Source organism: Euleptes europaea, chromosome 17, assembly GCF_029931775.1.
Source record: "Euleptes europaea isolate rEulEur1 chromosome 17, rEulEur1.hap1, whole genome shotgun sequence".
NCBI classification, from domain to species: domain Eukaryota; kingdom Metazoa; phylum Chordata; class Lepidosauria; order Squamata; family Sphaerodactylidae; genus Euleptes; species Euleptes europaea.
The window spans coordinates 44024197-44051013 of record NC_079328.1 but is presented as its reverse complement, the minus strand read 5'-3'; the positions used below and the strand labels follow the sequence as shown (position 1 = coordinate 44051013).

Genomic DNA, 26817 nt, shown 5'->3' with positions numbered 1-26817 from the left:
AGGGGCCAAAGAGGCGCATGCAGCTCTTGAGCCACAGTTTGCCTACCCCTGATCTACACAGTCAAAAGCCTTGCTGTAATCTATGAAACACAAGCTGATTTTCTTCAGAAATTATCTCGTATGCTCCAGTAACCAACGTAGATTTGCAATATGATCAAGTGAAACCACACCAAAAACTATACCTACCTTAGCAAATGTTGAGCCCCTCCCTTCAGATTCAATTGTGATTGTTTTTGTGCGACGTTGCAGGATTTGATCAATATCCTCCTCACAGAATTTAGAACCCTCGTCTTCCTCGTCCATAATGGCCCCATAAGCCCCTCTTCGAAGCAGGTCCTCAATTTCTTTTTTTGAGAGTTGCTGTATCTGTGCAGATAAGATTTTCAACAGAGAAAATACATGTCCCGTAATCTATATATTAACTATGCATTTTCACAAGAACAAATTCCCGTCAATAAATCACTGTATTTTGTGTAAAGGTATTTCAAGAATCCAAAGAATTTAAATCTTATATAACGTTCTGCGGTTTTATTTAGGTGATACACACAGCAAGTCTCAAGGAAATCTCAAGCTGCATTTTGCTGAGTATACTTTAAAAAGTCATCTATCCATTCCCAACAACTCAATGCCCAAAGTGATAGTGTTCTCTCTTGAATAGCGCCAACTTTCCAGCTCAAACCAATTATTTAAAAAATTACAAGTGTCACAGGAAATGAAAGAGGAGTTTTTACAAAGCTTTATGATCTTGTTTAAGTCAGCTCTTTACAGCCCTTTTGTACAAAATTATGACATAGGCTGTGCCCAGAAAGAGAGTGAGAAAGGAAGGAAGGGAGAGAGAAAGAGAAAAAGAGAGAGAGAGAAAGAAAAGAAAGAGAAAGAAAAGAAAGAAATTAAGAAAGAGAGAGAGAGAGAGAGAGAGAGAGAGAGAGAGAGAGAGAGAAAGAGTACATACACCGCCAACACTATTCTCCCTTCCGCTCATGCTCTGCAAGACAGCCTTGTCCAGGCCCAGCTTCAGACTTGCTCTGTCAAACATCTCTCTTTCATATGAGTTCCGAGTTATCAACCTGTAGACTTTCACAGCTTTGTTTTGACCAATCCTATGGCAACGGGCTTGGGCCTGAAAAAAAGATACGTGATCCATCAGATATCATCAGAAAAGAATTCTATCATTACTGGTGGTTCAGTCTCAAATTTCCCACTGAACTTAAACAGGTACAACTAAACTGAAGTTGGAAGACAGAAACATAGCAAGTTTTCCCAGTTAAATAATTTACAAGGAAAATTAAAATCAAGGTCAAAGGCAAAAACCTTGGTGTCCTAACTAAGAGTTGGAGCCAAACTAATTTTTCCATCAGCAGAACGGAAATGTCCTGCCTCCCCCTCCCAATGATCTCCACAAAACATAAGAGAACCCTGGGAAATGACACGAGGGGTCTCTGCAATGGGAAGGGGAAACCAATGAAAACCGCCTGTTTAGTCTGAATCTAACTCTGTGTACATTTTAGGTGTTCTATATATTGATATTCTTGTCTTAAATTAGTAAGGCTAGTCGCAGAAACAAGATTACCTGCAAATCATTCTGAGGATTCCAATCAGAATCAAAAATTATGCAAGTATCAGCTGCAGTTAGATTAATGCCCAGTCCACCAGCTCTGGTACAAAGAAGGAACACAAACCGATCAGAGTCTGGTTTGCTAAAACGATCAATTGCGGCCTGACGCAAGTTCCCCCTTACTCTTCCATCAATTCGCTCATACAGGTACCTTCAAAATGCAAAAAAGGAAACCATTAAACATAAGCCTGAAAATACAACCAATAAGCATTTAGTCCTGTGCTGTCCAACAGCCATTTAATGCTCCGATAGCAACATTCCTAATAAGCATTGTGGATCTACTTCCTGTACTCTAAAACATCTCACGCCAACTGCCTCGGGCCTCTGACAAGCCCGCACACTCACTCTCCTACCCATCCAACAGAAGCTGCATTCAAGGAGCCAAAAAATAATTGTTCTTGTTCTTGCTCCAAAGAGATTCTCAGGCTTGGTAACTGTCACATTTGTAAATATTTTTACACGGCACTTGGCTTGCCAGAAAGCAAACAACAATTGACCGTATTCAGATTGCATTCGTACAAACAGAATGCAATACATTAAGTTTTCTTCCCATCTGAGGAATTTACCAGGAAATCATAGCTGAGATATTCTTCTTGGTTATTCCGCAGGTGGCGCTTGCAAATGAGCCGAGTATTTATCCCTGCCAGAGGCAGGAAGGATCTCCCCATTACGGGACGTGTTGTGACAGCAGTGATGGAAAAACATCCCTGGGTAGAAGGCGTGTTGCAACATGCAACAAAACCATCACCTGTTAAGTAACACAATTAACAGCCTGAACATGCCAACTCGCAAACCAAAATAGAACTGAAACACTGAAAATAGAGCCGCTGCCTTCAATCCCATGTCAATACTCTTAACAGCAGCATCCTGGATGGGGCTGGAGTTCCTCCGTCCACCAGTAAGAAAGAGCCTTAACAGTTATGATAACTACCATTATTCCATTCTGTGAAACTAGAGCAGGGAATCCAGGCAAGGATGTCCATGAGTAGTGTCCATATCCAGGGTGGGTTGCTGAATTGCTGCCACAGAGACTCTAGGCAGAGTGCTCAAAACACCCTTGGACAACTTATGGTGAACAAAAGGTTGAGAGGGAAGACTATGGTGCTACTTTGCAGAAATCTTCCAGGGGAGGGGCTGTGGCTCAGTGGTAGAGCATCTGCTTGGCATGCAGAAGGTCCCAGGTTCAATCCCCGGCATCTCCAGTTAAAGGAGCCAGGCAAGTAGGTGATGTGAAAGACCTCTGCCTGAGACTCTGGAGAGCCGCTGCTGGTCTGAGTAGACAATACTGACTTGGATGGACCAAGAGTCTGATTCAGTATAAGACAGCTTTGTGTGTTCCAGTGGTGCCTGGGTGCTGACTGTTGCATTGGTGATGGTCACCCATGCAGAATACACCATTAGAGTAGAAGCAACAGGCAAGTATTGGGCCTGATAGGCCAGGGTGATGCATGTCTTTATCCATCTGGCTAGAGTGGGTTTTGTGATTTTGGGGGAGGGGTTTTGACCACGGAGTCCAGATGTAAAGATACAAAAACTCATTTCTGCAGAACTCTAAGGTGCGTGAGAAGTAGATATGCAAAACCCTATGGTCATCCATATTACAGAGCAGTGGCATACGATATTCCAGCTGGGGAGAGGAACAAGGATCAGCCCATGATCCTTGGAAGATGGCACTGACTTTTGGAATGAAGAATGAGTTTGTCCCTTATAATCACTCGATCCTGGTGAAAGGAACAAAGCTCTGTTCAAACTGATGAAGCATTAAATTCTTAGATTTCTTTAGGTGATGTAATGGCTACTAGGAAAGTGACTTCAAACCAAAGTGTTATGCAGAGTTGTATGTAGCAGTTTAATCAGCATCTTAGATAAGGCTATGAGGACCTTGTACAGATCGCAAGATGAATATTTAGAAACATGTGGCAGGTGTAGGAAAGAAGAGCTTTGTATGTGAATGAGAAGAGAGATTGTGTCTTTTAAGCAAAATGCAGTAGACAGAGGTGAAAACTAGTAGGACATCTGAATGAAGACCTTAGATAAGGCCCAGTTGCAAGAATACCAATATGACTTTAATTCCTGTATTAATGAACAAACACCTTTCAAGATGTCCCATATGTATGATTTGGGGGATACTTGTGAGTAGCAAAGATAGTATTCATGATTTCATTCGGGTATCAACTTTATTCAGGTATTTCTATCCCACTTTTCTCCCCACTGAATCTCCCCCCCACTCCAAACATGAGGCACCATGGGCTTGGAAGATAATTGGGACTGTGTTCAGACTGGAGTCTGCAAACTAACGAGTCTAGAGATTGCTCCTGAATAACTCAGGGGAAAGTAAAGAATCCATAAAGCATTATCAAGCCACAGAAAAGCTGCAGGATTTGAGTAGAAATATACTGATAAATATACTGATAAAGCCTTTCGCAGGAAAGCCTTTCTTTCAATGCAAGACTGCTAACATCTTTGCAATTAGAAGCCTGTGAGAAGGCTGACCATTCCCCTCCCTCTCTGTCAGGTGGACAGACAGAACTTTCATTCTCATCTGACTGATCTGAATCACCCATAGCAACGCCTGTGGCAGTTGCAAAAAGGAACCGGAGATGGCTCTCTGTTCTCATCACAGCAGTGAGGATTGGTAGCAGCCTGGGTAAAGGCGTACTGATGCAGGGAAGAGATGAGGCAAACAGAAAAATTTACAAGATACAGGAGAGCATCTGAGAGTGTCAAACTGTGGAGCGGACAGAACTGGAATTGGGATGATCCCTCCTTCCACCAGCAAGGAAAAAATCTCAGCTCATTTGCATTGTTCCATCTGGCGGAACAAGTCGGAAGAGTAGCCAAGCCTCCTTCCCCTCCTCCACTGGCAGCCTATATACAAATACATTACACTGCCAGATATCCCCAAGACACTCAGAGAACTGCAGACCTAGCAGAGACAACCAGGAACTCTTCTCTGGCAGATCAAGCAATCATTTGGCCTATCAATCTGAGTGCTTTCTAGGGTGAAACAAGTTTCCCTTCAAAAGTTTCAGCATTAACTACATATGACATGAAATAACTCCACAGTTCTTCATACAAACAATGTATATGCCAGTAAGACGGGTGAAAACAATACAAGAGAGATTTTCTTCAAGTTAAGGCTTGTATAAACCCTGTAATATAGGAGCAAGAATACATAGCTGGTTTCCCCTCTATACAAAAAACAGCAGCAGAATCTCTCCGTGTGGGGTAAGCAGACCACTACATTGATTCGGTGTTTAATCACTAGTTAAAAGTGCCCTACGTTTTCTTCACCACTAATCAGCCATAAAGCTGCACAGTAGATAATCTGAAAGGCCGCAGGCGTTTGGCAGGTAGCCATGCTCCCAGAGTTATGCATTTCCTAACGTATTGGAATATATTAGCTCTGACAATTCTAACCAAAGGGCAATGTCAAGTGACTTCACACTTCCATGACTCTGAAGGAGGAAATTCCATCTGCGTGCATACTGCATTAAGTGCATGACAAGTACTTTGCCTTTCTGCGTATTACAGAAATACAAGTGGGCACCTGTGAGTATCGGGGGGGGGGATTCTCCCCGCAAGCCGACCCAACCCAGCTTTGTCTCTTCAATAGCAGTGGCAACTACCCACCCCCAATCCCTCTCAACCCCCAGCTTGGCCCCTGTTGTCAGCACAAGCCTGGCTCCCTACCCATCGTTGACACGGTGCAGCTTCCAGCTGCCTCCATGGCCAGGCCTGGCACAGCCATGCCCCTGTTGGCACCATGGTGTCCAGCTTCTGCTGCCGAGCCCCTTGCAGCTCCCACTCCCCACCACCATCACCAACACGGCTCCCAGCATCTGTCACCAAACCCACCATGGCCGCCCCCCAACATCAACCCTGTGGGCTCTCAGCCTCTGCAACCAGAGGAGGTAGGTGAGTTGCCTGTGTGTGCTCTAGGTTTTTTTTTTTTGGGGGGGGGGGTTTCAACTTCTCAATGTATTTTTAAAGAACTTTTCAGATTTTTTTGCAAACCTGGGGGGTTCCCCAAGTTTGCAGAATTATACTGCCAATGTCGCCCTGATCTGTGGATTCAAGTATACACAGACAGGGCTATACTTTGCTATTAAAATATTAAGATGACTATATTAAACATAGTCAAGATGATGAAAAATACAGACGTAATAGTAAATATTTAATAGCAAACCCCCAAACTAGCAATCCAATGCCCTAACAAAAATATGTAACATATAGCTAAAGATCTTGCCAAAATATAGGAACCACGTTTCAAACTCTGAAAGCTCAAAAATTGCTTCCATATTTTCACCTGCACGCTTTCCCCCTGTCTGAAGTCGATTAAAGTAAGGGAGAAACTGATTTATTTACACCCTACCTTTCTCCCCAATGGGAAATCCAAATTGGCTTACATCATTTTCCTCTCCTCCATTTTATCCTTACAACAGCCCTGTGAAGTAGTTTCGGCTTAGAGCGTGTGACTAGCCCAAGGTCACTCAGAAAGCTTCCAAAAGAGTGGGAGATTCGAACCTGGTTCTCCCAGATCCTAGTCTGTCACTCTGACCATGACACCACACTGGCTCTCAAACGCAGAACAACCCTGCATTTCCTGCAATCCACTTCATACATTACTGTATAATCAAACTCTTGGCAGTGGAATTACTAAAGTTTCAATTTAAATGGATTTGATAGTATTTAATTTTTTAGTTAGTGCTCCACAGTGCTGCTGCTCCAGTTTACAGGGCTGAGCTTTCATCTGCGGTGCAATAGAGTGACTGATCATTCAGGCCTAGGTCACATGTCACGTCACTTCTCATTACCTGGTTACTCACAGCTACATGAACCTATTGAAAAGCATTTCTTATGTCATTATTGCTCCATTAAATTATCTGTTTGAAAAGTGAATGCTGTGTTTGTGGCACTGCAGTCACGCATACAGCTCATTATTCATTGAGGGAGGAGCACAGACTTCTGAATTAAGCCACTAGCATTCAATAGTCAAGGGGACATTGTACAGAGCCGGTGTAGTCAGTCAGTACATCCCATCTACTTCTAAAGTACAAGTAATTTTAAGCCACACATTCTGTCAACTATTACACAATACACAATTTAAATGCCTATTAACAATACAAACAGTATCCTACCTTTTATGTAGAAGGTAGTCTTCAAGAATATCAAGACAGCGGACCATCTGAGAGAAGATAAGCACTTTATGGCCTCCTGCTTTCATTTTTGGAAGAAGTTTGTCTATCAGAACCAATTTCCCAGCAGATTGAATCATTGCTTGCAGGTGGAAATCAGGAGCAGTTGGACTGTATGTTTCCCTAAATTCTCCAAGGATTTTTTCCTCAGCACCTACCAGATTGGGTACACACAATGATATTAATACGACTTCCTTTCACCTTGACTCAAGCTGAACATCGTTTGAGGGCCTACTCAAAGTTGTGTAGAAGCAAAACTACGGTCAGATTCTCTCAATTTAAAATTACCACCCTTTGCACCAACAGTTTCTCATGCTGCTACGCACTCCTAAAGGTTTAGAACCAAGGGTTCTTTTCTTTCTGCTTGCTGAAGGGATGGTTCTACATTTTGCACTAGAATGCTGCATGAGAAACAATGAAGGTAAACCCAAAGATGTTCTTCCATTCACCCAACTTCTTGTAGAGCAGAAGTTCCAGATCTGTGTAAAGTTCACATATGCTTGTTGCTGGAGCAGGGCTAGTGGCCATTTCCCTTCTCCTCACAGTTGTTGAGATCCAACCCACTAGTTCTGAGGGTTTCAGCTTCACAATAAGAATAGCAGCATGTAGTGTGGTTGATTAGGTTCAACTTAGCATTTATGTAGCCTCTTAAAGAAGGTGCAAGGACTTCGCCTACTCTAAAAGCAAGGTACAAGAGTAATCCAATACTTTCACTTAAGAATACTCTTCTGAAATTCATCCCAATTATAGTTTTAATGAGGTCAGTGTAGTCTTGTGATCACACGGATGGGCCCTGCAGTAACTAAATTACAAATCTTTTGACATTTTACCTTTGATAAGATACGGGTGGTTGCAGCACTTCCTGAGTTCCATCATAGTGTTAACTAAGTTGGGCACATTAGCTTGGCCTGCACCCTTTGACAAAAATGCAAAGTTCTTCTCTAAAATAGCTCGGTAATACTTTTTCTGGATATTTGTTAGCTCAACTTCAATAATGGTTTCTTCCTTGGGAGCCAACTTCTTCTCTACATCTTCTTTTAGCCTTCTCAGCATCATTGGTTTCAAGATAGCTTGCAGTTTTTGCACCTAGGTAAAAAAAAACAAATTAGCTGCAGTCACACATACACACACATATATATATTACTTAAACTAGTTTTGCCCTGTCATGAAGTTCTGAGTCATTTACAAGGTGGGGTGGGTCATACGAGCAGCTTATTTACATCTGTCAGAAAAATGTAAGAGGGAAACACAGTATTTTGATGGTCGCATCTAGGCCTCTCTCTCAGAAGGGGCATTTTATCACTTCTGACAAAATCCAGGAAACAGCATTTGAAACAGAGAGCACGATCAGTAAGAATTATATTTACACGGTCCAGTCCTTCAGGAAAACACATCTTATCACAGGTGCAAGCTAAAGCCAAAGATCCATATGCTAATAATGTGCATACTAGAAGGCACTGCATTTTTAACAGCAGCTCCGCAAGCTGCATGCCAAACCACTCTTGAAACTAAGCCAAAACTCTTCAGCACCTTTTAAAAAAGGTTTCTGGATCCTGGCCAACAAATGGATCCTCCATTACATAGATGACAAATTAGACCCCACACTGGGGGGAAATGCACATAATGTATGGATTATGATTTTTATCCACAACACCAAATACCATGATTTCCCAATTTCAGCATTATTCATTTGGAAACACTGTAAATTGTAGCATTACTACTGCAGGCAGTTAATATAAGGAAACAGTAATATGGGCTATTTTAGCATTATTTGAAATGAAAACGAAGAAGAGAAGGAACCTATTTAATGTTGTGTGTTGGGCTGATTACCATTACGTAACAACCGGCCCATTAAATTCTTAATTTCCATTTCTAATGCAGCACTTCAGGACATACCTGCTCCTCTGTTTTAAGATCCCCAAATTCCTGCATGAATGTAGATTCTGCTGGGAAACGCAGAGGTTCAAGGAAGTGAAGGAGGCTGAACAGTTCTTCTACTGTATTCTGCAGTGGGGTGCCCGTCAACAGCACCTTGTGCTCCTATGGAAGATGCACATTTTGCAATGACGTTCTAAAATACAGCAGCTAACAAAGCCACTCAACATTTTGAACCTTAGCAGGATTGCATACAGAGACAATATACCTAACACTCATTGCCAAGCAAGAGGTAATTTAAGCAAATAAATATTTGTTATCACTCGGTCTGCCTTTAAGAAATTATATACGGTAATTAGTCTAAGATTTGCAATGTAGTTTAGTAGAGAGTGGCTTGAACCTAAGAGCGAAGTATTACAGTGCAAGTTATAGGAATTCAAGCAGAGGAATCAATTTGGAACGGTGGAGTCTGATCTGGAGAACCGGGTTTGATTCCCCACTCCTCCACATGAGCAGTGGAGGCTAATCTGGTGAACTGGATTTGTTTCCCCACTCCTCCACACAAAGCCAGCTGAGTGACCCTGGGCTTGTTACAGCTCTTGTAGAGCTCTCTCAGCTCCACCTACCTCACAGGGTGTCTGTTGTGGGGAGAGGAAGGGAAGGTGATTGTAAGCCGGTTTGAGTCTCCCTTAAGTGGTAGAGAAAGTTGCCATATAAAAACCAACTCTTCTTCTTCAATGACAATGTCTATGAGGCAGATGAGTTAAGGCAGGGGTGTTGAACTCAATTGTTACAAGGGCCGGATATAACATAAATGTCACTTGGTTGGGCCATGCCATGCCTCACCAGCCCAGATCATGCTGGCTCACGGGCCGCATAAGAGCTCTCAAGGGGCTGGATCCGGCCCGCAGGCCTTATGTTTGACACCCCTGGGTTAAGAGGTTTATGTTGCAGAGATATATTGTAGCAAACACATGACTCGCAAAAATTAGTCATTCAGAGGCAAAGCAGTAAAACCATACTAAGACAAACCAGCAAACAGATCATCCCCTTATCTCCCTGGTTTTTGGATTACAAAATCTAAGCACAGATCTTCATACAGCTCTTTGGAGTGAGGGAGTTAAAGCTACTTTGTTCACTAGAGGCAACAAAGGTTTGGGAGGTAAGGAAGGGACAGCACACCTAATGTAAAGAACACAAAGCTCTTAAACTAAGGATTAAATCTGTGGCGCTTGGAGAGAATAACATTTTCAAACATATCTGGTTTAGAGTGGTGTAGTGTTAAGAGCGGTGGTTTGGAGCAGTGGAGTCTGATCTGGAGAACCGAGTTTGATTCCCCACTCCTCCACATGAGCGGTGGAGGCTAATCTGGTGAACTGGATTCCCCCCCCCCCCCTACACACGAAGCCAGCTGGGTGACCTTGGGCAAGTTACAGCTCTGCTAGAGCTCTCTCAGCCCTGTCTTCCTCACAGGGTGTCTGTTGTGGGGAGGGGAGGGGAGGGGAAGGTGATTGTAAGCCGGTTTGAGTCTCCCTCAACTGGTAGAGAAAGTCGGCATATAAAAACCAACTCTTCTTGCTTTAATGTTAATGTCTACTTGCACTCCCCATCTAAGATTGCCAACCTCCAGTAGGGCCTGGAAATCTCTTAATATTACAACTGATCCCCAAGCTACAGAGATCAGTTCCGCTGGATAACATGGCTGCTTTGGAGGGTGGACTTTATGGCACTAGACCCTGATGAGGTCTCTCCCCTCCTCAAACTCCACTCTCTCCAGCTCCAAAACCTCCAGGTATTTCCCAACCCAGAGCTGGCAATCCTACCCCCATCCTAAACATGACTCCCCTCATTAATTCAAGAAATGAAAAGCAGACACTCACAAGATTCATGAGTTTGAGTCCTTCCAGCAGTTTGCAGTTTTTATTCTTCAGTCTGTGCGCTTCGTCAATAATAACACAGCGCCATTCAATGGCATTGAGTTCTGGACAGCCACTGAGAATCATCTCAAAGGTAGTGATAATGGCTTGGAACTTGTATGTACCTCTAACGATGCGACCCTAAAACATGAACAAACATTATCTTGATTCGGATTTTTCACTAAATTTACAGCACTGGGATAAGAACAGAATGTAAATACAGCAGTGCTAGAATAGACTGAAGTGTAGCATCCCCATCCTGCTCTGACCAATCAGATGCCACGGAAGGTCTGCAAAGAAGGCATGGAGGCCAGAGGAACCCCCCAGCAACTCCCCTCCCCTTCCCCAGCAACTGACATTCAGAAAAAATACAGCCTCAGAACATGCTCAATCTATTCAGTCATCATGGAGTAGACATTCAGTGACCTATTCTTCATGCATGTGCATAACTCCCCTTTAAAGCCATCTGTGAGGATAATCAGGATGTTTCTAAGAATGCTCCACAGCAATTGTATGTGACCTTGGAACACCACAGAGTGAATCTGAAAGAAAGTCTCTCCCCCCACCCCACCAAAAAAAAAAGAAAGAAAGAAAAGAAAGAAGGGAAAGAACGCAATGGCACAATTGACCCACTTATGGGCAACCACCATGACGGCAAAGTGCTAGGCTGCCAAGTTTCTATTCTGCGCATTGTGTTGTAATACAATATGCAGAAGCAGCCTTATCTGATGATTTCACAATCTGGATGGTTTTCAATGTATTAAATTAAGGATGTGGCCTGATTCTCAGCAACATAAATACCATGCAAGTAACAGTTTGCTGCATTTATAATGGTCTACTACTTAGATGCCGGTGTAAAAAAGTTACCTGTGAGTCCCTGAAGTACATCTCATACTGCTGTATCATTTGCCTACTGATCATACTTCCATGATATACCACAACATTAAGATCAGTCCATGTGCGGAACTCTCTTTCCCAGTTGGCTATGGTGGAAAGTGGAGCTATGATCAGGAAAGGCCCTCTTATGCCAGTCAGGAGGATTTCATAGAGGAATGTTATTGATTGGATGGTTTTGCCAAGACCCATTTCATCAGCTAAGATGCAGTTTTGTCTGGAGGGGAAAAGCATAAAAAATGCATAAAGATACAGAGGAGATATATAACATAATTCTATTTAGAATGGTTTTTGGGTTGCTAAGTTTGTTAAGTATGCATAAGATGTGGGAAATCTTAGTTTTCCCTGCAAGAAGAGCTTTCTGTTGAATCCCAGAAAGAGTGACACATTCAGACCTAACAGAAATGAACTGGGGAAGGCTCAAGCTGAAAATCACAGTTTGGGCCTTCGATGCAACAAACTTTGCATTTCCCCATATCATAAAATCTTTTATTAATTAGCCATACATACAAAGACAAAAAGGAACACACAAGCCAAAGTATCCACCATCGCTTGTTTCTATAGTGACAACCCATCTTGTCATTGTGCAGCCAAATGATGCCAGTATGAACAAAATATTATTTTCTTTTGCACTGTTCCACAGGGTATAGTAACAGTCAGACTAGTTCCTTGGATTCTACACACTATGCAGGCAGTCATGGTACAAAATTTGGCCAGACCTCTGCTCTGTTCACATCAATTTTTTTTACTGTTTCATTTTCATTTCCTTTACTGTTCCATTTTCAAGTATCTTGCCTAGACTGATTGTTTGACAATTAAACAGAAGCAGAGAAGCTGTTAAAACTATTTTACTATGTTAAGCGCACATACCTATTATACCAGTTGAAAAGGAGCCAGTTGAGTCCTTCCAACTGGTATTCCCTGAGTTGGTTGCCATTTTTATATTCCCTGGACTGTTCTATTTTCTTCCATGAATTAGGAGGCGGTCGATCCTTAAGGACAAAGCAAAACATAAATGAAGCATCACTGCCTTCACTTGGAGGAAAAAAACGGGAAGGGGTTTTTTTTGGTTCTTTTCTGAGGAAATTTGTGTATGCTTGTAAGTCCGTAGTTAGTTCTTATGTTGGAAAAAGTAACATATGACACACACCTGATGTCTCTTGAATAAAGTTTATATATTAACGGATTAGTGACACATTGTTATTTTAACATTAGAGTGAAATTTTCTACGCATCTACTTGATTTGCTCCCATTTCTTTTCTACAGTTGCTATTATTTATATACTATACAGTCATTAGAAGGAACATTATATAAAGCTGTAGTTGCAAGGCATTACAGCCTTTCCACATGAACACATGAAGCTGCCTGATACTGAATCAGACCCTCGGTCCATCAAAGTCAGTATTGTCCACTCAGACCGGCAGCAGCTCTACAGGGTCTCAGGCAGAGGTCTTTCACATCACCTATTTGCCTAGTCCCTTGAACTGGAGATGCTGGGGATTGAACCTGGGACCTTCTGCATGCCAAACAGATGCTCTACCACTGAGCCACAGCCCCTCCCACATAAATTTTCATCATAGTTATTTGGTCTACTTGTTTGGTATTTATGTATCATAATCTTTAACACCATTATAACACCCCTAAAATTCCCATTTGACAAACGGGAAACAGCGTCCAAGATGTAATTACTAGCCTAAAGCAACATGAATGGATGAAAAAGTTGCAGGGCAAGCTCATTTGGCTCCAGGGATCTTTCCATGCAAAAGCACAAGGGCAGCCACACACACCCAGCTTAATCGGAGAGAAATCACGTCCAGGTGTTCTTACCAGTCGCCTTGAATCCGGCCTTAAAGCTTGCAGTTGTTCAAACTCTTCTATTTTCCCTTGATCTACATCTTCTTTCAACTCCCATGTGCTATCTTCATATGGCAATGAGCACCATTTTACTAAGTAGTAAGTAACAGGCTGTGACGGGGAGGGGGGAAAATCCTGTTAGACTCCCAACTTTCCATTTAGTATGCAGGATTCCAGCATACCATATATAACTGAATTATGCACTGGGAAAAAATAACATGACCATTCACATTTTAGGGCAAGAATACCCAACATTTCTAAGGCACATATCCGTGGATAGCTAACATTGTAATCCTCAGGAGAGTTACACCCCTCCAAGTCTGTTAAAGTCAATGGGTTTAGAAGGGTGTATCTCTGCTTAAGGTGGCACTTTAAGATGCCTATCCTCCAAACAGGAGAAAGATAAAAATTATTTCCTCCTTTAGTTCGGAAATCTTCCTTATAACATATGAAAATGACAACTGGGGTAGAACTGCAAAGCAGAGAGTTAAAATATTTAAAGCCGAATCAATGGGTGTTATTTACACAAAGTTAAGCAGCCATGACACCACATGGAAGGGGGAAATGTAGAAGAAGAGTTGGATTTTATACCCCGATTTTCCCTACCTTTAAGGAGTCTCAACCCAGCTTACAGTTGCCTTCCCTTCCTCTCCCCAAAACAGACACCTTGAGAGGTAGGTGAGGTTAGAGAGATCGGAGAGAACTGTGACTAGCCCAAGGTCATCCAGCAGGTTTCATGTGGAGGAATGGGGAAACCAACATGGTTCACCAGATTAGAGTCCACCACTTTTAAACACTACACTAAAACAATCTGGTTTCTCTCCTTTCTCTGTCTTTTCCCTTTGCCATCCTTTCCCCAAAACTCAGACCTACATGATAAGAATAAGAGACAGAATTTGTACACTCATGTATACGTGACCTTCACATGAGTATGTATTACTCTACAGATGACCAATTATGAAGAATTTGTGGAAAGTGTGCCTTAGCTTCCATTCATTTGTTTCTGTTCAGTTCCATACCTCTCCAGTGTCCTTATCTTCACAAAAGGAGACTTCTAACACCCGATCTACTTCGATATAATCTGGATTGAAAAGTTCTTCCTCCATCTGAAATTAAGCACAATAGAATTATAAAATTACTAAATGCCCTGTGGCAACAGTCACTTCTATAATGCTGTACGATATTTATAGCATTTATAGGCTGCTTTTCTTCTAAAATAGGACACGTTAGCTCTGGATATACACCAACTGTGATATTACTGAAAGTCATAAACAAAACTAAAGAGAACAGGAGACTCAACCGCATCACTTGATAAAATTTACCCAAGAGTGACATCATTTCCCTATTTTTAAATCTGAAAATCCACATACAATTACTAAACAATAGAAAACAGAAAACAGAAAGAGAATGTAACAAACTGCTGAATGTGAAGCATACACTTAGGCTTCTAGAAATTGAGCTTTTAATTAGCTTTGTAGTTGTTGGGGTTTTTTTTTGGTCTTAAATGCATACTCACATCTGCAAAAAAATGGGCTCTCTGTGCTTGCCGCAGCTTGAAACGTTTGATTTTCTGCTGGATTCTTTTATCCTTTAAAAGCTGTTGTTCTGTGGCCCATTCACAATGGAGGTAGGAGCTAGATTTACAAAAGATCATTAGTACGTTCGTGCAAGTGCAGGTCATTATATTTATCACCACAAGGTTTTGCTTATTTAATACTCAGTAAATCCTTCACTCAAAGAGAACTGGAGGTCAGTTCGCGATATGCTATGTTCCAGAGATTTTTATTTGGTCTATTTATTTTCCTGCTCTTCAGCTGGGGAATGAAGCCACAAGGTCAAGAAGCCCACAAAGAGCCGCACGACCTCATCTTAATAGCCTACAATGAAATGCGTGTGAGCGAAAAACACACAGACTCATGCCCTGATCCACAATCAGGAGCACAATTACACATTTCCATCCATTAATTGCTGGCCTGAGGCATCCCGGCATACACAAGGAGCTCCAGAACCACAGCTGTGCAAGGTAAGCGGCGGCCAGCCTATTTGGCAATCTCCACAAAGCAGCCATGCTGGAGCAGCAGCTGGTAAGATAGCAGACACACCCCAACTCTAGAACTCTTCCATGCAGCCCTTGAGACTCCGTCCCAAACTGACAGCAAATAAAAAAACTAGATGACTTTTTGTAATAACTCAAATACAAATTTAAGTGGCAATACTTACTAGTTTTTGTATTTAACAAAAAATTCCTCTGCCTCCACTGTCGCTCCCCCAGGAATCTGAAAGAGTACACAACATTCTGTTTTCTAAGATTCATTTATATTTTTTATAACATTATAAACCAAAAGACTCACATTTCCATATCTACTCACTTCTTTCTTTATGATCCTGGAAGATAAAATTTTATCTACAATTGCTGCGTCTTCTTCACTTGGATTCTCCTAAATAGATCCAAAACAGGGGGGAAGGAAAGTAAAATTCTGTAAAAGCTCTGATTAACATACATCAGGTAATTTCTCAGCTAAAATAGGCAATGTGTTGATACCGTACAAAACATACATTTCTCTGACTTCCCCATTAGTTCCTGTCAATGAGCAGAAAGCCTGTTGTTCACGGAACAGTTCAATGCAATCTCACCTGGCTATTAAGAACTCCAGCTTTGTTTAATGAAGAAAGCCTTACAAACATACTTTCATTCTATTGCACTGATCTGTCATCCTTACTGTCAGCTGAAAATAAATATGCCACATACCAGCAATCAAGATTTCTTAATTGCTTGCACGTAGGATTCTTGCCATCAGTTGGTAATATCCTGCTTAAGATTCTCAAGCAGGCTGGTGGAAGTATCCTAAACTGTATGGGATACATGACAATACACGGCTCCCATGTTTAAGACTATCTCTTGTGGCTTTAGAGTCTTTACCATATCACATTTCTGTTTTTCCCCCCCGTAGCTGTAAAATGTTGATGTGAGTAGCCTGGAACTTCCAAGTTCAAGACTGTCTGTGGGTAGTGGTGTGAATAAAGAGTGCCAGTAAAAGTGCAATGAACTTAATGAAAAATGGAGTCACATTATGCATTTGTGTTGTCTAGGCAAGGCCAACCACAAAAAACCAATGCCTTGAAAACAGAGTTGAAAGAGGTAAACACCACAAATGAATTTCGCTTACAATGAATAACTGTAAAGGTTGTTCAGCAGGTAGAGGGGCAGAATTCTTTTTTATTTTCACAGAAACCTTTGCTTCTTCTTCAGACTGTTTCCCTTCGCCTTCTTCTGCATATTTCTTCCTTTTAATCTGACGGTTTGACCTTCTCTTCTACAATGAGAGAAAAGAGGGACAGACATGGATGTTTGCTGTTCTGAGTTAATGGAACTAAGTTAACATACCCAGAAAGATTTGAGAAGGCATATGCTTATTTTTCAATACCTGAGAAGCTTCATCTTTGAATGGCTGCTGAGAGGCCTGTTTAGCATCAGACATTTCATCTGAAGAGTCATTTTTCCTCTTCTGCTTTTTACCCAAAGTAATAATAAGCTTGCTGTTTAGAAACAAAAGAAAAATGAACCATGTGCATAAAATTATAGGCCTTGAATCTTAATCAGAAACATACTGTCAAGATTAAATATTTTAAGTGTTTATTCCTCATCATCCCTAAGGTACTGAACAGAGAAGAAAGATTCAGGTTTTTCTTCCTCAAAACATTACTTCCTTTAGCAAGATAATAGGTGACAGCAGAAGAATATCTATCCATGTTTGCATATATACTCAGAAATGATAGTTATCTGACACAGGGAATCAAATGCTACACTGTAACTGGTATAAAAATTAACAAATACAAATTACATAAGTTTAAAGCATTTTTGTACATGATCCAATAGAGCAAATCCAACCCATAACATTTTCAGCCTGACAGTTTCGATTTCAAAACATCAAGAATTATAGAAAGCATTTCATCAGTAAAGACTGATAATAATGACAGAATTGTAGGGGAAATTATATTCCTTAATGTGACAGTGCTAATTATTTCTGAGTTTATAGTCAGAGGGGTTATAGAAAAAAGGGGCAATATTAATATCATTCCATCTGGTTTTAATCAGAGGGCTGCAAATATATATAATTTTCCTTATTTAAAATCTGACAAGTGCTGCTTTTCAAATGCATTCTCAGAATAATCACAATGTGATTACAATCAAACCCAAATTCAGATAAAGAGATGTCCTTAGATGCATACTTTCCATAATATAGATTTGATAATTATATACTATCTAGCAGTGTGAGAATTGCTTCAGAACAGAATTTTCTGCAGCTTCACACATTCCCCCGCCCCCACCCCCCAACCACTGCCCTTTATTCATTTGCTTCAATTATCACACAGCAAGAAACAGAAAACATTACTGGCCACTGGCTGCTAATTTATAGTCGCTCACACAGAAATTAGATAAAGCTGGTTAAATGACTGATGCACCGCAATTACTACCTGCACTCCAAGCACTACCACCACAATTAAAGCATTTCAGTGGAGCTTATGAAATTTAATGATTACATAACCTTACAACTTCTTTGGAGAAAAATATGTACAAAAACAGACTGTTATGTAAGTCTTCGGGTTGTAGACATGGAAGATTTTGACATCAGCCTCGTATCAGCTATATTAGCCTCATATCGGGCTGAAACGCACATTAGACTTCCTCCCCACACCCCCAAAAAGCTTGGCCTAAGTGGCAGTGCTCTAAATATGAGGTGGTACATTTATACTCTTATCGGTGTGCAATCAAGCTGGTACCAGATTCAAAACCCACTTTTTTTCCCATGAAGACTTTCACAAAATTCTTCAGTTCCCACCCTCTGCTCAAACTAACCTTGCAATTCTGAAGGGGGGGGGCGGACCTACTTAGGAGCTGCCATGACCCCAGCGCCAGCATCCATGCCACTTGCGCTGTCCAAAGCGGCACGGACGCTGGCTCCGGGGAGCGATGTGGAACCTTGAGCCTTGTGCACCAGCACTGCTCTCCCCAGCAGTGTTTTTATAGTGTGAATGCCCACACCGGCATCCAGGGGGGCATTCCAAAGCCCTTTCGCTCCAGGAATACGCCATTTTGCAGGCGTCGAGTTACACCTGCAAAATAGCTGATGTAGCCCCATGACGCTCAATGGCGGAGTTTCATGGGGTCTTTTTTAAAAATGCAATTTTAACTTCTTCTTTTTTCTGGCCAGGAAGCCTCTTATGAGATGGCGCAGCTGTGACATCCCTGGCCGTCAACTAACTACCTCCACTTTAGAATCGGGCTGCACGCTAAGTACATGCATCTGAAATAAATATGTATTTTTCTGCTGCCAACATGACCCTTTGCTGTTCTATGGATAAAAATTACGTAAAACAAATTCAAAAACTCTTTTAAAAAATTTGCCGCTGTTATAAGGTTTTCCTTTTAAAAGCAATCAGGTTTAAAAAGTGACCTGGAAATCTGGTGAAGTTTTTCCATTAGCAGGGCAGATTCACAGATACAATGCAGAAAAACTGAATTCATGACTCCCTCAAGGAAGAGCTGCTTTTCAGTATAGAGAGATAACACCTTTGTCAGTTTTCATAGAGAAAAAATTTCAATCTTATGGCCTGATACCAGGGACCAGAGACTGTGAAGTTAAAACTGGTGCCATCCACTGATCCATGTGGGTGAACTTCTAGTCCTCTTCATGCCTAGTAGGTATCTGATCTCTGCAATTGGCTCAATAGTCTAATTATAAATACCAAATGGCACTTCTCATCTTAGAAAGAACACTGATCGGCCCATTATGTACCAGCCCTTGCTTCTGAAATTATTTACTTTCATGAGGTGCGGATAGGACAGAGAAGGTATATGACAAGAGAGAATTTTTTTTTTCATCCTGCACCTATACACAAACATCTATTGTGTCTTCAGGCTGTAAATGAGATCTTAACTAGGTTCACAAGCATTAAGATATTTTAAAATAAGCACTGTATAATTCAACCGTTTTACAATTTTTGGAAAAAGTTAAATATTTAAGGAACGTATAGGTTATTCGCTGAGATTATATAAAGATCCTATTCAGTTTAAACTAATTTTTATGGTTATAGCAATAAATCAGTATGTACTTTTATTTAAGGAGTATCTAAATAATTGAAATATTTTTAAATCAATTTAAATTGCTGATATAAATCAGTCTGGGTTTAAAATTGGTGTACCTTGGCTTGGATCCAACAGAATATTTTCATGGATGGAAGGACTTTCCCACCTCTTTCCTCCCACTGAAATCCAAAATGCCACTGCATTCTGAGCTGCAGTGGGGGAGGATCAAGAAAGTCACACCTCGTGGGCAGAAATACTCTGTTGGAGCCAAACAAACTTATTTCAAAGATTAGTATCAAGTCTTGTAAATCTCTAAAGAGCTATGCCCATAAAATGGTATTATAAAAACAACAACTTCTCTCCAGATGTTGCGAGGAACATGCAATTAGGCCAGCACACACTCACTTACCAACTATACGATTCCTTCATGGAGCACCACAATGTGGAAACCATTTCTAATGGCCTCCATGTGGGGCAACACAGAAAATATCCCTCATTCTCCCACAGATGGGAGCCAAGAATCACAGCTGGTGTTATCCCACCAGTCACAACAAATACCTCAACTGCATTATGCTATGTGGGTGGGTCTTCAGAACCTTTTCCCATACGAAGAACATAGATATCAAGATTTGCTATGTAAGCCTGTGTGTTTTTGGTAGCAAGATCTCGATGAAACTCACTGAAGTAGGCAACATTTCTAACGAAACTGACAAGACTAGGGCTAGCTAACACAATCTTTGGGAAATAGCTATCCTAGAGTGTATGTCATCACCATGCGTGATGACTCCAACAGCATTCTCCCTCTGTCTTCCTCCTGTTTATTCATTCCCCCAACTGCCCTGCATTCTCAAACTGAAGATGCTATTGCAGCCGCCACAATGCAGGTATTTTTTTCAACTATTACTTGAGTAATATGCAAAGCAGCTAGAATCTTTTTGATTGATGCTGTTTTGAATATGATCTTTACTGCTGAGTAAGTCTGCTTACTCTGCTCTGTAGTTTCACATACAAAAGACTTTCAAGTCAACAGGTCTGTATTGAATTCTGCTTCAGTTCTACCATTGAATCTTGCCAAATGCTTTCTTGCAGCCAAAAATATTCAAGTTCATCTGGGGTCATCTCCATAAAGAACTGCCAAGTTGAAAAATATGACTAATGAACCATACATTAATCCACTATGTGCAAGTCAAGCACTTCAAAATTGATGAAACCTGGGTGACAATTTTAAACATATGGGGGTACCCGAATCTTCATGGGGATGATACTGTCAGCAAAACTGCCAAATGCAAATCAGATGTGCAGTTTTTCTGTTGTTGTTCCCAATAACCTTTTACACCAAAATAAAAATCCACCTATCTGGTTAAATTTTGAGGTTCACTGGGGCCACCTGTACGCCTTTTGTTAAATGGAAGCACATGGCATTTGTTTATTGCAGAGCAATTAAGTGCCATTGTAGAATTAACAAAGTGACCCCCCAGCAACTGTACCTACAATTTTTCACACATATCCTTTTGTTACCTCCACATGGGAAGGAAAATCTACTTATAGTCTCAAAGGACAAAGGAAATTTTCTAAACAACAGTTTAGGCCTTTATAAAAATGCAATGGAAAGAATGTCAGGATCTTCTGAAAACTTCAAGACTTGAAAAATGGAGATTCTTTTTATTAATGACCTACATTAAATTAATCTAACTTTGCGCACATGTAGGTGGCTATAATAAGAACAACCGTATTTGAATGTCAAGTCATTTTAAAAGCTAAATGATAAGCCAGGAAATTCATTCCAACATTTTTCCAACAGAAGCCTAACCTTGAGGTTGTTGTTGCAACAAATAGATGACAGCTTTGGGCAGAAGCAATAGAAAACCTGATTAGAGCAACAATAAACTGCATGCTGAAAACCTTACAGACATAAGTGCCATACAATAAAGGCTTCCACTCAGAACAAGCAAATTTAGGTGGGTTTGTAACCAAATTTAGTTCTGAAATGTTTGAAGGTTATTCAGTCAACCACATTAATTTTAGCTGGCTTCAAACACAAAATGATGTCGCATTTGGGTGGAAAAATCCTATACAGCTGGATAAACTGTCCTGCTATGATAAAGGGTCTCGTGTTCAACATGAAACAAGGAAGTGAAGGAAGCTTAACAGTCCCATCACTGAAAATGGCATACAAAATACTTGCCTTTCCCGTGTTCACTTCAAGTTGAATTCAAGGATCCACATCATATGAACACTGTTAGCAACAACACTTTAAAATTACAGCAAATAGGACAAGGACCACTGAAAAGGGCTTGAAGTCAGTTCAGTTTTCCAGAAATACCCTTCAATTCAAAAGAACTGACATTAAGATAGAATTATAAATTGACGCATCATAAAATCCATCAGCCAACAAAGCAAAGAGAATCAGCAGACCATCCCATACTTAAAATGCCTATTTCAACCAGTGACAGATATCCCCATATCCTCTATACTTCCTCTCCCTTTTTCATTATAAAAGAAAATTGTTCCTTAGTCATCACACTATTGCTGCTGCAGCCACACCATCCTGCCAAACGTCCACACTGCACATGATTTACCTTGCCAACTTTATGAGTCATAATTCCAAAATGAAGGTCATCTAGATTCATCCAAGCAGATATGTGGATGCTTGAAACAAAGCAACGTGAGAGATCTGCTGTACATTTGGGTGACCATCTCGATATGTTTACAGTGATTTTCAGCTCGCCTTCGCAAACTGTTTCCTATAACTCCCAACACATACAGGATGACAAACAGGAGGTGGTTTTTAAACAGTCACCACAAAGGAGCTAAGATCATGAACTAGGGAGTCCCTAGATTGAACTCACGTCAATCATAACTTTATTGGGCAGCCATGAACACATGAAGCTGCCTTATAATGAATCAGACCTTTGTCCATCAAAGTCAGTCTTGTCTACTGAGACCCGCAGCAGCTCTCCAGGGTCTCAGGTAGAGGTCTTTCAAATCACCTACTTGCCTGGTTCCTTTAACTGGAGATGCCGTGGATTGAACCTGGGACCTTCATGCCACGCAGATCCTCTAACACTGAGCCACAGCAAGCCACCTCCTCTCTCCAAGAGCCAATGCTCAACAGCCCATACTTCCTGTCTTGGTGGCCACACATGGCCTTATAAGATTTGTTACTTCTGCCCATAGCTCCGTGCAACACGGCTCACTGTCTTGGTTTGTGTGTGTGTGTATAAAGTGCCTTCAAGTCGCAGCAGACTTATGGCAACCCCTTATGGGGTTTTCAAGGCAAGAGACTAACAGAGGTGGTTTGCCAGTGCCTTTCTCTGCACAGCAACCCTAGTATTCCTTGGTGGTCTCCCATCCAAATACTAACCAGGGCTGACCCTGCTTAGCTTCTGAGATCTGACGAGATCAGGCTAGCCTGGGCCATCCAGGTCAGGTCTGTCTTGGTTTACCAGACCCCATTTCTCTTCACAGATGCTTGAGGTTGCACGCTAGATGATGTTGAAGTAGAGACGGTCCTCCATTGCAGCAGAGAAGTGAAGCACTGGTCTAGATGGTCTTTTGTCCACTCTCATCCTATGATTTTAGTCTCAAGGAAGAGACTGCAGAATCTACTACTAAGCAGACATGAAGGCTCTGTTGGACTTCAGTGGCTTCTTTACTCCACTAGGACTCCAAGATACATATTTTGGCAAGGCAGGACATGCAAAAACAAAAAAGCCCTGCACAGGAAGTTTCAGGGGGTAGTTGAGTTACACAAGGGAAGCAGGACATGGCAAGTCAAAACAATGCAGAGCTGGGAAAAGGCACAAGGAGTGCTGGGAAAAGGCACATGAAATGTTACAGGAACTGGGAGATTATCTATTCTGAAATCACTAATTAAAAAAAACCCACAACTATCAGCATTTGGGAGTATTGTACTTGTTACAGAAGAGTTAGTTTTTATACCCTTTTCTCTACTGAAGGAGTCTCAAAGCAGCTTATAATCAACTTCTCCCCCCACAACGGGCACCTTGTGAGGTAGGTGGGGCTGAGAGAGTTTGAAGAAAACTGTGACTAGCCCAAGGTTACCCAGCAGGCTGCATGTGTAGGAGTGGGAAATCAAACAGTGTTCACCAGACTCTAATTAGAGTCCGCTGCTCACGTGGAGAAGTTGGGAAACCTGGTTCTCCAGATTAAAGTCCACCGCTCTTAACCACTACACCATGCTGGCTATCTACACCACCATGTTAACACGTTTATTTTTTCTATCATATAGTTTATACAGCAGGACAAGTTTTTCAAGGGTAAATATACGAGATCTTCAATGGATTTAGAAATTAAACCTTCAAAGTTCGGTTCTGCTGGGACAATCCATAGTTTGAGCCTCTTAGTAGGACCAATATTTGCATGCAGTTTGGCTGTACCTTCAGTGTATATTAGTGAGCTAGAAGGCCAAGCCAAGAAACAATGTTACTACAATGACAAACAGAAAGTGCTTCAAATGGATATAAGCTATAAATTCAAAAGACCCTTGAAAAATGATGCAGCTGTAGAAGTATTAAAGAAAACACTCATGAATGTGCGTAAGATAGACACTGAAGCATCTGGTAAGGACTGAAGTGATCAACAAATATTCCATAGGGGCAGAAATCAGGATAATACAAATCTGAAAATACTTAAAAATTTTAAGAGCATAAAATGTATATTTATGCTGAAGGTGAAAAATGCATAAAAATAATTCTTGGGCTTGTGATATTTTCCATTGGAGCTCTTACCCAAAAAAATAGTGACATTTAATCCAGGTTTCCTAGTCATTACCGAAATTGCTATTTTAAGAGCTTCCAGATGCTGATACTTAACTTGGAGAATTGCATGAAAACTCTTTGTTCCAAACTGTTTGTTCAATTTTCTTTCTATAGTACACAAAATAATGTATTCTCTTCCCCTCAAGGGGATCAATTCAGAAAAAAAACTCACAGGTAGGTATTGCCATCTATTTTAGTGGTACTGACACTTTTGGAAACTTCAGTATCCCTGGAACTTTTTGCACAGATTCAGTGACTCACAGTGAGAGCCAGCAAAACGGAGTATGGACACAAGAAATATGCTGTGTGTATTTATTTTGATTATTTAATCTCTTATTCAATTATTACTTCTTGAGCCCTTGTGAATAATTCCTCACTGGGATGGCGTTCCCAATTTTCCAGGGCTGCAGTCTTATGCATGTTTGCTTGGATGCAAGTCCCCTGAAAATCAGTAGAACTTAGTCTCACATAAAACATTGTTACACGTACAGTTAGGGTATAGGACTTCCAAAAAGAAAGAAAAACAAATGTTTGCCTACTTACCCAATTTTTGCTCTTTCTTTCGTTTTAGATGAAGAGCTAGTTTTGGGTTTTTTGCTCTCTTTATCTTTAGGTTTTGATTTGATTTTTCTACCTTTCTTTTCTTCTTTTCCTTCTGCTGAAACACTTGGGAAGTTTTCTGGACTCATTACTCGTGGAATGTTTCTCTCCCCTCTCTCCTTTGCTTTTGCTATTGCCTCTGATATTATGCGATTAGCTTTCTCCTGCTTACTTTCAGATTCCCCCTTTTTTTTCTGTTTCTTTTCACACACTGCCTTCACCTGGGTATTTGGCAACTTAGCATATGTCCCAGAACCATCTGTTTTCTTGCTGGAAGGAGGCTGCAAGACAAAAAAATGAATAGCCTAAGACAACTACATTTTCTTATTTTTACATAGATTTAGCAATACACAAAAATGATATTTACATGCAAATTAAAAATATTTAAATACTAGCATTATCACCCAATCATGGAGAAACCAGTATAAGATATCAATTGTTTCTAAAACTATATTTATCTTGAACCAAAATCAATACATGTAATTTCTCTCTGCAATGTTGACATTACTACTAAAACAATTGGAGAGATGGATAGCTGTTGTACTTTTCAGCTAAAGCAAAACTGTTGTACGTTAAGATAGAATTATTTTCTTATACTACAAAAACGGGGAAGGGGAAACAGAGAAGTCTAAACGTTAGCCAAAAATGTTGCCAATTTTATATTCGTAAAGATGGATGAAGAAGTAATACAAGTTTGTGGTTCCCCCCACCCAAATAGATTGAAATGTTCATTGCCAGGTTAAAAAGGGGGGGTGAGATGCATATACATAACCCACTAGATTAGCAATCCTGTAAGAAAGGTTGCAGAATTTCCAGTTAAGCATAGGCACCAATAGACCATAATACCAGGCCTGCTCTACTGTATTTATCAACTTACTCTGGTTTTACTTCCCTCTCTTATTTACACCCCTGCATTCCCCATTCTATTTCATTCCGGCTATAGATTATTATTATTCTCCCTTCAGTGGTATAATACGCATAAAAGAATAAATCAAAGGAACATAGCTCCTTATCAGTCTGACTTTTTTTCCGCTTGTAACTTTAATGTAATAAAATGTTTTCTTTCATAGAACTTTTATTTTAAATTAAAATACAAACCAACAAATCCCATATAAAAAAGCCACTTGAGCGTTAAAAAAATTCACAGGGTTACTTTGCTTTAATGATCTTGATCAACTAGAAAACCAAGAGATACAGAACCTATGTACGTGAATATGCACAGTGCACACAAAGCAACACTAAATACTAAATTATAGACTTATATAACATAAAAGCTAGCGTCATAACATAATCTGTACACAAGCACTGTTTTACAGTCAGACTATTTAAGTAAAATTGGGCTTGCTCAGGAAAGCTATGCATATTATACTAAAACAACCTTAGTTAATTTGTTACAAAGCAATATTTGTTACAAATTTCGTAACTGTAACTGATCACATGAAACTGTTAAAACGGTGTCTTTGTTTGGTTGTTGTCTTTAAACATACGCAGATTGAAATTCCTCATTCTAGCATCAGCAATTACAGCAGGCTCTCTGAATTTCATGGACAACATTTAAAAAAAACACACACACAAGGAATGGAAAGAATTTTCTATCCAAACAGACACACACACACAAAAGCAGATATAATTCTGTTATGTTCTCACCCATAAGTGTGCCTCTGACTACAGCATGGGGGGAAATCACGAGGAATTTCCAAACACATTTTCAGGCCAAATCCAGTTCGCTTCACTGGATACATTTTCTATATATGCTTCATCAAAGCTTAACACCGGGGCTGCAGCACCAGGAAAAAAGCAGGGTTTTATGGTAGCAAAGTAAAATGCCACCTCAAGGCCTGCAGGCTACAACAAATCACCAAGACTCGAGAAAACAGCAACAAGCTCAAGATGGCGATGCAGCACGACTCCCGCAGCAGCAGCCAGTAATAAGGAAGGTTATTCAATCCCATTAGCCTTTTAGCCCAAAGAACCCCTCCTCCTCCCACTCATTCAA

The 26817-nt window shown here is 40.7% G+C and overlaps 1 protein-coding gene across 8 annotated transcripts in view; it reads right to left on the bottom strand.

The window, feature by feature from the left end:
• CHD9 (chromodomain helicase DNA binding protein 9) overlaps window positions 1-26817 on the bottom strand; it is a 70349-nt gene that overhangs the window by 21318 nt on the left and 22214 nt on the right. For 7 of the 8 annotated variants that reach the window (XM_056862948.1, XM_056862950.1, XM_056862949.1 and 4 more), the window contains 17 exons: window positions 24765-25102; window positions 16778-16889; window positions 16520-16666; window positions 15722-15790; window positions 15573-15628; window positions 14869-14986; window positions 14372-14458; window positions 13326-13463; window positions 12369-12490; window positions 11472-11715; window positions 10569-10745; window positions 8710-8853; window positions 7644-7899; window positions 6757-6967; window positions 1571-1766; window positions 953-1120; window positions 187-366 (listed from right to left, as the gene is read on the bottom strand). In XM_056862948.1, the coding sequence (XP_056718926.1) occupies window positions 187-366; window positions 953-1120; window positions 1571-1766; window positions 6757-6967; window positions 7644-7899; window positions 8710-8853; window positions 10569-10745; window positions 11472-11715; window positions 12369-12490; window positions 13326-13463; window positions 14372-14458; window positions 14869-14986; window positions 15573-15628; window positions 15722-15790; window positions 16520-16666; window positions 16778-16889; window positions 24765-25102 (2763 nt within the window). Of the gene's footprint in view, window positions 1-186; window positions 367-952; window positions 1121-1570; window positions 1767-6756; window positions 6968-7643; window positions 7900-8709; window positions 8854-10568; window positions 10746-11471; window positions 11716-12368; window positions 12491-13325; window positions 13464-14371; window positions 14459-14868; window positions 14987-15572; window positions 15629-15721; window positions 15791-16519; window positions 16667-16777; window positions 16890-24764; window positions 25103-26468; window positions 26708-26817 lie in introns of those variants that run through there. The other variant, XM_056862954.1, reaches the window with a different exon arrangement.